Source organism: Uranotaenia lowii, chromosome 1, assembly GCF_029784155.1.
Source record: "Uranotaenia lowii strain MFRU-FL chromosome 1, ASM2978415v1, whole genome shotgun sequence".
Taxonomy (NCBI): domain Eukaryota; kingdom Metazoa; phylum Arthropoda; class Insecta; order Diptera; family Culicidae; genus Uranotaenia; species Uranotaenia lowii.
Window position 1 is genome coordinate 66,938,693 of NC_073691.1, and position 11,099 is coordinate 66,949,791.

Sequence of the window (11,099 nt, forward strand, 5' to 3'; positions counted from 1 at the left end):
AAAATACAAGAAATTTTACAATGGCAAATATACTATATTATATTGGAAACTGTGCCCACGATACAAACTAAGATTAAAAATACTGGATAGATTCAAGCCTTAACCGTTGATAAAAAGATCTTGTAACACGGAAATGGATAATCAAACACAAAAATGTAGAAAAAAAAACAGGTTGTTCAGTGTGCTTCGTTCGATGGCCGATTGGTCCTCCGTTCTCTAGTCAATCCTAGGGGAATGACCCTAGGGGCAGGATTGACGTCCGCGGATGTGGACCTTTCAAAGAAATCGACCGCTTTGGATAGTCCGAAATACCCAGCCAAGAAAACCAGAGCCACGAATCCTAGCAGGGCAAAAATGCATGCCAGCACTCCAACCAGCAGCATCGAAGCGACCGTTATAAGCGTTCCCTCGATAAGGACAAACCCGGTGAAAGTCATCACGGCCGTTGCCAGCGTGAAGAAAATGAATATCACGAATGGCAACATCAGAATGAACAAAATTCCAGCGATCGACAATGCCAGCAGTGGGTGCTTTTTGAGTCCATCGAAAACGACCATGACCTTGTCCTTTACCCTGTATCGGGTGACGATGTGATTGAGGAGGACCATGAATTGGTTGACTGAAAAATATTTGCATAAATTAAGATTTTTAAGCTCGAAAACAAAAATATGCACATTTACAATAGAGTGTACCACGTTCCATCAAGTAGTTGACAAAGTCCGAAAATTCTTCGCTTGTTCGCTGCCGATTTCGGTGACCGGAACCGGACGGTCCAGCATCATCGGATGACATAGCGCCTTCCTAAAGAAAAATGTACTTATTTTAAATAAATAGGAAAACATTATTACATTTTAGATTACTTACGTTGTCGCTACTTTCACGCATAACCATTATTAAGAATTAAACTGCGCTGGTGTTTATTTTTTTTTTTTTTGACGTAGAATTACGTCTTACGGCAACACTATAGGGGGGCAAATTGAAATTCGCGAACGGATCTCGCGTCACGAAAAACTCCTCTTTGACAGACATCTTTTCCGTACATCATTTTGGGTCGGCTATGTGTTGGTACACCAATACTAATAAAGCGCATATACAAATTGGTGCGCAAAACACCCGAGCGAAAAAAAACCACGAGAGTCGACCCAAACTGCACTAGATCCGAAGTTATAAAAGAGCTATGGATGCGCCGTCCCGGTTTCATTAAGTTATTTGCCATTCTCCCCGGTGGTCGGATGGAGCGACCAAAAATTATGTGTGCGCTGCTGTTTGCTTCCCTAGAGTAGTTGGTGTACCTACACTGTCTGCCAAAAGTTTGGAAACAATTTTTGGTGGCCATATTTCACCAAATTTATGACACATTGCATATCTTTTCTTCGTATGTAATTGGCAATATACATATAGATATTACGCCTAGCAGATTCGCAAGAACTCGTAAGATGACGGCGCTTAAGGCGAAAAAAAATCCAGATTTTTTAAAATCTTGTTAAAAATGATCGGGAAATAATCAATCTTTACTTGAAATTTTCATGAAGCAGATGGACATTAGACTGGCCCAAATTTGTATGGGATGATTTTTTCAACATTCTTTTCAACGCGGCACCCCCTAGGTTGGTGCATTTAGGTGAAAAAATGACTTTCTGAAAGTTTCAGGTCATTTGGAAGAAACACGAGCTGGCGCAAAGGACTTGAACTTTGTATGGAGATTTTCGGCAAAATGTATGAAAAATCGACATACTTTCACTCGTTGTGTTCTAAAGTATTTCTCCAGTTTGCTAGAAAGCTCAGAATTTCAGGAGTTGTAATTCAAACAATGACAAACAAGTTTGTAGAAGATTGTGACGCGATACGGGTTGACTGTGATGAGTTATCCGCAATTGAATGTGTGATTTTTTTTCGCATTTCATTGATATATCGTGAACGGTGTATGGGCTAATAATCGCACTAACTTGAACGCGTCGTCACACAATGCAGCAGTTTATAGTTTTTCAAACCTTCCTTTCATTTTTTGCAAAGATATTTATTATAAAATAAGCTACAACTTTGCCGAAGACACAAACTTTCTATCTGTAATTCTCATTGTGTGACAATGCGATCAAGTTAGTACTATTATTCCACCTATGCACCGTTCACGATATATCGATAAAATGAGAAAAAAATCACACATTCAATTGCGTATAACTCATCACAGTCAACCCGTATCGCGTAACAATCTTCTACAAACTTGTTTGTCATTGTTTGAACTACAATTCTTGAAATTCTGAGCTTTCTAGCATACTGGAAACATATTTTAGAACACAAAGAGTGAAAGTATGTCGATTTTTCATACATTTTGCCGAAAATCTCCATACAAAGTTCAAGTCCTTTACGCCAGCTCGTGTTTCTTCCAAATGATCTGAATCTTTCAGAAAGTCATTTTTTCACCTTAATGCACCAACCTAGGGGGTGCCGCGTGGAATATGAGGATTTTTTTGTTATGGGCCAGTCTAATGGACATAAGCAAGGCCGTGCGAACGGGGGGGGGGGGGGGGGGTTTAGGGGTTAAACCCCCCCCATGAAGATTTTTTTTCAAGTAAAATTTCCACCGTAGTAACGGATGATTACTTGATTTTAAAATGTATTTGAAAATAAGTATTAACAAGCAAGTCAGACATTTTTTTTTCGCCTCCGGCGGAATTTCGGCATAAATCATCCTTGGCTTGAGGCATTTCGATCGACACTATTTGCCGTTCATGAATTGAAACTAACTTTGATTGTAGATTTAAATTTTCAGTTCAATCAACCTTTTGTATTGAAACTCAAAACTTGATATGAACAAACCCTACCTTGTCTTTTCAATGGGTTTTAATTAAGAAGTGTAACTAAATAAGAACAGAGTTTGAAACGAACCATTTTTTTATAAAAAAAAACTTTTATGTAATTATAAATGTTATGTTGGTTTAAAATATTCATAAAAAACCAATTTCAGACTCAATTTTATTTCGTGGTTTTTGTTCTTCTAAATGATTACCAAAAAGGGTTTAAATAATTGACACAAAGCCAAAAAATTTACATTTTTCTGAGGTGCAATGAATTTAAACAATTATTTAAACTAATTTGGGTGCCCCGAATCTAAATATGCAATTATTTCTATCAGATTTTGTTATTGAAATGACTTTTGAAAATAATTAAAAATCATAAGACAAATTTTTATACTTTTTTTTACAAACACTCAAATCAAAAACATATTATTTAAAAATAAAAGGTTTATATGAATTATAAACTTTCAACAGAATCAGGTTTTTTTTTTAAACTTTCTGCTGTAAAGTCAAAGATACTTGTAATGTTATGTTTTAATTTTTTAGAACTGATAAATTTTTCTTATTAGATCATGCATCATTATCATCAAAATATTTTTCCTTAATTGGATGGAGTATAATAAACTAAATCAGAATCAGATTTTTAGAATTTTTAGAAATATTTTTAACAAATTTGTCTTTGTGTTAAATTCTGAATTTTCGTTTTCTTGAAACATAAGCCTTTAACTACAAATTTTAAATATGAAAACATAGTTCTACCTTCTGTTCTTTCTAAGAGCCAATATTTCAATCGAAAGTGACAAAATACTCAGAGCTTGTAATTTAAAGCCTGAAAACCCGGGATTAAAAATTTTAAAAACTTTTTATTAATATTTTTTATATGAAATCTTGTTTTTTGGATCGTTCATTACTTTTAAATTAATCTAAAAAGTTTGAAAAATTGTTCGAAGTAGCAACCTTAAAACTTTAAAAAAAATACGCAGTGTTAACTAACTTTGATTTGTGCTTTCAATATGAATAACAAAACTTTGAACTCCTTATTTTGAATTTTATATCAGTTTTTATTCATCATTCACGTTATTACCCATCCCAACATTTCATTTTCAGATTGATTGAACATGAAGTTTTTATTCAAGCTTCAAAAATTAACTTTTTTTTTGATAACTGAGGGATTTTACGTTATAAAAGGTTTTATTTGTGGCTTCTATAACTGGTACTTTTAAAATAAATCTAAATATATTCATCTTTTTATCAAATTAAATTGAACCATCAAACTTTGAATAAATTTTGTTTAAAATTCATTTCTTCTTCAGTAAATAGTAATTTATATTTCAAATCGCGATTTGATATTTTTTGTTCAAATTTAAAAAAAAATCAGCGGAATTTTTTATTAAATTTTCAGTTGAAGATGAGGAAAAGAATTTTAAGTTAAGATGAATAAAATCTAACAACTGTTATCATTTTCCTGACAACTAATAATGGTAAATTTTGCACCAGATTGGACATTTATTTAGGAACTCAGATTTGTTTTTAACTCTGTATTTTGAAAATGTTTATTTTAAATTTGCTAAGACATTCTTTTGAAACAAATTTCTTTCTTACTTTCATGACTTATCGAAAATTTGAAACTTTCATTGTAATATGTTTCGAAAATTTTGTTTTATCATCAGTCCTTTTTTTTAGTTTGTGTGTTAATCATGAGTGAGAAACGGTGTAAGAAATCCCTTTCCTTTTTTATTGTTTATTTTTGGTTTTGTTTTTATTTTTATCTAAATTTGAATTTCGAAAACCCCCCCCATGGACGGGTCCTTCGCACGGGCCTGGACATAAGTATCCGACACATGCTAACTCATCGCATTTACATAAACTCCAAAAAAATTGTTATTTTTGCATATTCTTTATGTGTATAGATTCTAGGAAATGTTGTCTATCAAAGGGCATAAAATTTCCATAAGAGGAGAGATTACGTTAAAACAACAAAAATTTAAACAGAACATTCAAAGTTTCGGATGTTTATGTCCATCAGTGTAAGTAGCTATTTTCAAAATAGCACAATGCAATCTATTGCTCAAAATTTTACAAATGTGTATTGATAAGTATGTTTTCATGTTTTAATAAGAGGTAATCCCAAACTTTTGGCCGGCAGTGTACTTTAAATTGATCCGGAAAAACCAATGGATCAAAGCAAGCTTTTGTTCGTCGATACTCGCACGTGTGCTCCACCTTTTTTCGTTATTATGCTTTGAACTTTTCCTTCATTTTGCGTGCGCTAAGATATTTTCGGCATATAAAATCAAAATTTGAGCGAATTCGATTAATTGCTCAGCAACTTTTCAACTAAACACATGAAAGTTATACTAGGGCTTGGCTTGCTTAGAGAGTCGGCGCTGGAGTTGGTGCTTACATGTTGCAGTGTTAAGGGGTTAGGGCTGACTAGAAATGATCTAGCTATAACAAGAAAAAAATATAAAAGTCAAAATTGAACAAATTCAACAAATTCGTATTAAATAACTTATTAAGTTTTTGTGAAATTGAAAAAAGATGCCGTAATTCTACGTAAACCTTGTGGTTGTGTCTGATATACAACCTCTCAAACTTTTTCCTTTGCTTTTTGGACTGGGACCAAGGTTGGTCCATCTCGTCTGTATTTTTGTGTATTCATGATCATGTTGTTTCCGACGTCTTGTCGGTTTCTAGATTTGAATGTTCACTTCTTTTAAGAAATTTGTTATTTCTTTCATATCCATTTCACATTCGTCTCTGAATATATTTTCCAGGGGTTTAACATATTCTAGGCAATTGTATTTATTGCGTATTTGGTTGTATTTCGTGCAGTAGTATAAAATGTGTCTTATATCCTCTGTTTCATCACAGTGTTCACATCGATCGTGTTCCTCGATGCCCCAGCGCGCTAGTCTTTCTTTCGTACTCGTGTGTTCGCTTCTGATTCTGCTTAGCATTTTGACTTCTCTTGCAATTAGGTTCAAGGTTTCTGACCAAATATTTTTGTTTGGTTGTTTGTTTATCTTGTGATGTAGTTTTCCTCGTTTTTCGGATTGTATCGTGTAAAAGTTTTTCCAATCTGTCCAAACTTCTTTTTGACTGACTATGATAGCATCATCTCTCGTGATTCCATGGAATTCTGACTGTCTCTCATGCGTTGTGTTGACTGCTGCTTCATCGGCTTTTTCATTTCCTAGTATACCCTGATGGCTTGGTATCCACTGGATTCGTATCTCTGCGTTACTTTCTAGTAGTTCCTTATATATTTCCCAAACAATATAGTTCTCTTTTTGAATTTTTTCGTTGAGGATGCTGTCACAGGCACTTTTTGAATCAGTGAGGATTACCGCTTTGTCATATTTGTTCCTTTTGATTAATTCTAATGCTTGCATAATCGCAAAAAGTTCTGCGTTAGTGATGGTAAAGTTATCGTTCAGCTTTTTCGCAATTGTTTCGGTTCTGTCCTCATCATATATTGCATAGGCTGTTCCTGCTGCCGTTTTTGATGCGTCAGTGTAAACTTTTTTGAAGAATTTATACTTTGCTTCCATTTTTTCCCGAAATATTGTTTGCCAGACCTTAGCAGGGATCGATTGTTTTTTAACTTGGTTCTCTTCTTCCAGTGTATGTTTCACAATTCTTCTAAGATTCAGTCCTCCATAAAATTGCAGTCTTCTTTTTTTGTCTATGTCTTTATCCGAAGGGTGTACTTGGAATATTAGGTCCCTATGCTTGTCGGCCACTTCAGTTAAAAATGATCCGTTTGGGATTTCTCGTGCCAGCGTGTCACTTACAAACTTGAGCAATGGATTTCGACTGTATACAATTTTTATAACATCCTTTTTAGCCAATCCTTCCCTTCTGAAACTTAACGGCATCTGTCCAGTATCGGCTAACATTACATTTATAGGAGTACTTTTAAGATATCCCATAGAGATTCTGATGTAGGCGTTCTGTATAACCTGTAGCTTATTGAGATTCGACCTAGCCGCGTTTCCATATATCACAGCTCCGTATTCCATTCTACTTCTTAACACTGCATTGCTGACCTTTATTAATGTTTTAGGGTTTGCTCCTACATTTTTCCTAGCTAACAACTTAAGTAGCCCTATTTTTTGTGCTGCCTTGTCCCGCATTGTTTCTATGTGTTTTCGGTGTAGCAGTGCTCTGTCCAAAGTATAACCCAAGTATACGTGTGTGTTAACTATCTTTATGTTCGTTCCTCGAATTTTTAGTTTAATGTGATCTATTTTTTTCTTCGTAAAAGGGATCATTGCTGACTTCTGCGGACTTATACTTAAGTTCAGGTCTTCCAGTGACCGTAATAATTTCTCTACAAAGATGTTCAGATTCTCCACCGCTTCTTGGATGTTGTTCCCTTTCCCGACTACCGCAAAGTCGTCTGCGTACTGAATCAGCTTGCACTGCTCGTCTTGTATTTCATGTAGTGACGCTGTGTAAAGGTTGAACAGCACCGGGGATAAGGGACAACCCTGCGGTAGCCCTTCGCTGATCTCCATTTCTACTTTCCCTGTTATGGTTTCCAGTGTCATAACTCTGCTTCTAAGGTATTGGTATAACCAATTGAGTATCCTTCGTGGCATCTGCATTTCTGTTAATTTTCCCAATAATATGTTTGTGCTAACTGAATCATAAGCTCCTTTGACATCGATAAAAACTACGGCACTTTCTTTCATTTGTTCTTTGGCTTCTAATACTTCATTAATCACGTAATTAATACATGAGATTGCTGACCTGTTTTCTCGGAATCCGAAGGACAATTTTGGGATCAATTCTTTCATATTAGCTAATTCTACCACTCTATTCTTGACAACTGCATTGATTAGTTTAATCTCTACGTTCATAAGAGCAATTGGTCGCTTTGAATTAGGCAGAGCTGGGTCTATTCCTGGTTTTGGTAACAGCCTAATATCAGATGTCCTCCATCTTTCAGGGATCTTGCCTTCAACGAAAACTCTATTCAGCATTTCAAAGACTTTCAGAACTATTCCTCTATCTAATTTTTTTAACATGCCATAAGATATCCCGTTTTCCCCAGGTGCCGAGAAATTTTTTCTACTTCTGAGTGCCTCGCTTAGTTCATCGTACTGTATCGCCATCTCATGTTCTTCGTGTTGGTTATTATTAGTCTCCAAAGGTTCAGCTATTCTATTCAGTTTGTTGCCAAAGTAATGATTCATAATTACCTGCCCTTCGTCGAATTCCATTTCCGAGATTTTTCTATTTTTTCCCATCAGCGCTGAGTCTATTCCTTTAATAATGTTCCATAACTGTCGGCTGGGTGTTGTTTCATCTACTAGTTCCATCAATTCCTGAACGTACTTCCTTTTGGTTCTTCTGACAATTTTTTTAAACTCTGCTCTTATCTTTTGGAGCCTGATGTAGTTTGTTTGAGACCTGCTTTTGTTGTATTCTTTTAGGACTTCTCTTTTTTGTTTGTAGCTCTCCTCTATTTCCTCCGACCACCACCGTTTTAAGTAGTTCGCTTTCTTATTGTCTACCACGTAGCTTGCTTTTTCGACAGCTTCTTCGAAAATTCCAACCATTTCGTCTGGGTTGTAGATATATTGTGGTCTAATACTATTAATGGAATCCACTACTTTTTGCTGGTTGATTTTCTTTCTTTTCCCACTTGCTATGGGGAATGCTCCTCCTATTTCCATAGCGATGACGAAGTGAGGGCTTTCAAAGCTCTCTTCTTTTACGGCCCAATTACACTGCTGAGCAATACCTGCTGTGGCCAGGCTTAGATCGATCGCTGAGTCTCGACCTCCAATGGGAGTCAATTTAGTTGCAGCCCCGTCATTCATCATAATCAATTTTGATTCAATTACTAGCTGGTAGATAAGGTTCCCTCTTGCACAGTTGTCGAACATTGGACTCCAAGATACGTGGTGTGCATTCAAGTCCGCTCCTACAACAATCTCTCCAGTCAAATTTTCTAAAAAACTAAAAAGTCTCTCAAACTTTGATTTAAGCTCAGTGTTAAGGCTCCCTCCAGGGGGTAAATATATGGATATAACATTCATTATTTTTAGATTTCCTTTGTTTAGTTTGATCGTTATTCCTACCATTTCTATTGGGAATATTTCAGGAGTTTTTAGTACTTGATAGTTGAGGCCCTGCCTCACCAGTACTCCGACACCGCCATACCCTTCTTCACGGCATTTGGATATTAATTCGAAGTCTTTCATTTGGAAGTTTTCAGATCGTTTCAACCAAATTTCCTGCAAAATCGCTATATCGACGTCATTCTTCTTCATACACGCGTAAAGTTCTTCTCTCTTTTCTAGGGGTCTAATGCTCTGAATATTATTCTGGATTATATTTAATCTTTTAGATTCCATTTTGATTTTCTTGGTCTATTCTTTCGGAAATATCCGTTTCTAATATTTTGTTTAATTCTTCGTATATCTCTAGGATCAATTGGTCCGTTTCTATTTCAGTGCGCTCCCCTTTTAATTTGTGTATAATTCGGTCTCTTAGTTCTTTCAGGGTTGTCAACCAAGGGTTTGGTCTCAAAAGTTTCATCATCTCCTTTCGCAGTTGTTCAATGAACCGCTCTACTTCCGTTGCCTTCTGTATGTTTCCTGACCATTCTCTCCCTGGGCTTTTTTGGCTTCTTTCAATTGAGGTGTTTTTGACAACGTCTGTCCAAAGCTTTTGCGCTCTATCTCGGTGTTTTTGACGCTTTACTCTACCCCTATTGGGTACGTAGGATGGGCCGACTTCATCCTGCGTAATTATTGGAGAGTCCTCTTCTTCCAGAATTGCGAATCGGTTTTTTGCTAGTACATTTGTTTTGGCTTCTGTATATGTAATATTCTTACTCATCATTTCTTTCATTATAGTTTTCCTCTTCGATCTTTCGGGGCATGTCTTTTCCGATGCCAGGTGTCCTCCTTTGCAGTTTATGCACACAGTATCCTGGTCACAATCTGCTGTTTTGTGTGCTTTTCCGCAATTTTCGCATCTTCCTTTTGCATCTCTGCATAACGCTGTTTTGTGGCCAAACCTCCAACAGTTTCCACACTGTTTAACCGGAAAAATGTAGAGCTCCACAAAAAAATTGCATCCGAAAATTTTTACTGAGTTTAATTTTTCTTTGCCTTGGACAGTAACTTTCAGATTGGTTGTGTTTACTAGCTGTTTTTTTTCGTTTAACCTTTTGGTCCTCTCAATCTTCAGAATTCTCTGTTCCGTTTCGATATCCTTGGGTTCTACATCGAAGTCCAATGGAACCCCTTTGATGAACCATATCGTTTCCTTATTTGCTCCGGGAATAAAAATTTTTGCGTTATTAGAATCTAATTTCATTTTGATCATACCTGAGTAGTCCTTCTTATCCTGTAGAATGATCTTGTATCTAAATTTTCCGATTTTAAATATCTCATTTGTTTTGAATCCCTTTCCGTAGAGTAACTTTCCTAGTTCGACCGGGTGTTTGGGATATTTATCCAATGCTTCTTGTGTAAAGTGTATCGGTTCGACGTATACCGTGTCCGACACCTCACCTTCTTTCTCATTTATTTCTTTCCTTTGTGTATTCGATATCATTCCAGCCTTCAACTTTCCTTGGGATGATGTTGCTTCATTTGTCTGCGAAACTCTTCTTTTCATTTGTGTTGTTGTTGTTCTTTGTGGCATGTTGTCCGCTTGACTACGTGTCAGCCTGCCTTGATTTCTTGTCGTCATTTCTTTTTGATCTCCTTTATTCTATTTTTTCTCACTTTTCTTGTTAATTTCTTCTTTTCCACTCTTCACTCGATTATCACTGCACTTTTATTTCGTGATAAATTTTTGTCCACTACTGTACTTCTTCACTTCTCGCTTTTAACACGCGGCTAATTAATGGCCGCCATTTTTCCACTTTCACTTGAACTTTTAAAACCATAATCTCGCTCAACACTCGCGTCGAGAGGCACCGAAATTCTCTAATCGTTATTAAAAGACCTTCTTCCGATAAGATTTTAATATTTCCAGCGCACAACTCAAGTTTTCACTCGCGTAAAATTGATTTAAATTGGAGCACTATATTCAACGCGACCGATCCACGCAAGCACTCTTCTTCTTCCGCGCTGGTGTTTAGTATTCAAGGTGTTCAACAGTTTAAAAGCGTGATATGTTTTGCTTTCCACTCAAAACGATTCAAACAACTTCTGTAAAGATAGTCGAAGACGCAAAGACAGGAATTTTCTCGGACAACTGAAAAAAAAAATATATATTTAACTTCAACGTTTTTTTGTCAAACTAAAAAAAATCTTGTGGTTTAAAAAAACT

The 11,099-nt window shown here is 36.0% G+C and overlaps 1 protein-coding gene across 2 annotated transcripts; it reads right to left on the bottom strand.

Annotated features, from left to right (window-relative positions):
* Nucleotides 1-13: 13 nt before the first annotated feature.
* LOC129755723 (uncharacterized) lies at nt 14-11,000 on the bottom strand. 2 transcript variants are annotated; one of them, XM_055752355.1, is made up of 4 exons: nt 10,895-11,000; nt 865-907; nt 681-801; nt 14-619 (listed from the first exon to the last, which is right to left on the bottom strand). In XM_055752355.1, the coding sequence occupies exons 2-4, from the start codon at nt 889-891 to the stop codon at nt 177-179; spliced, it is 591 nt and encodes a 196-aa protein (XP_055608330.1). In that variant the 5' UTR covers nt 892-907; nt 10,895-11,000; the 3' UTR covers nt 14-176. The 2 variants fall into 2 exon arrangements, with proteins under 2 accessions (XP_055608330.1, XP_055608323.1); XM_055752348.1 differs by lacking the exon at nt 10,895-11,000 and having other exon boundaries at nt 865-943.
* Between the last annotated feature and the right edge of the window lie 99 nt (nt 11,001-11,099).

Coding starts and splice junctions, on each gene's coding strand:
- LOC129755723 (XM_055752355.1), bottom strand. CDS start 891: ATGGTTATGCGTGAAAGTAGCGACAAC. Junction 802..864: donor TGCGTGAAAGTAGCGACAAC/GTAAGTAATCTA, acceptor ATTTTTCTTTAG/GAAGGCGCTATGTCATCCGA. Junction 620..680: donor GGAACGTGGTACACTCTATT/GTAAATGTGCAT, acceptor AATATTTTTCAG/TCAACCAATTCATGGTCCTC.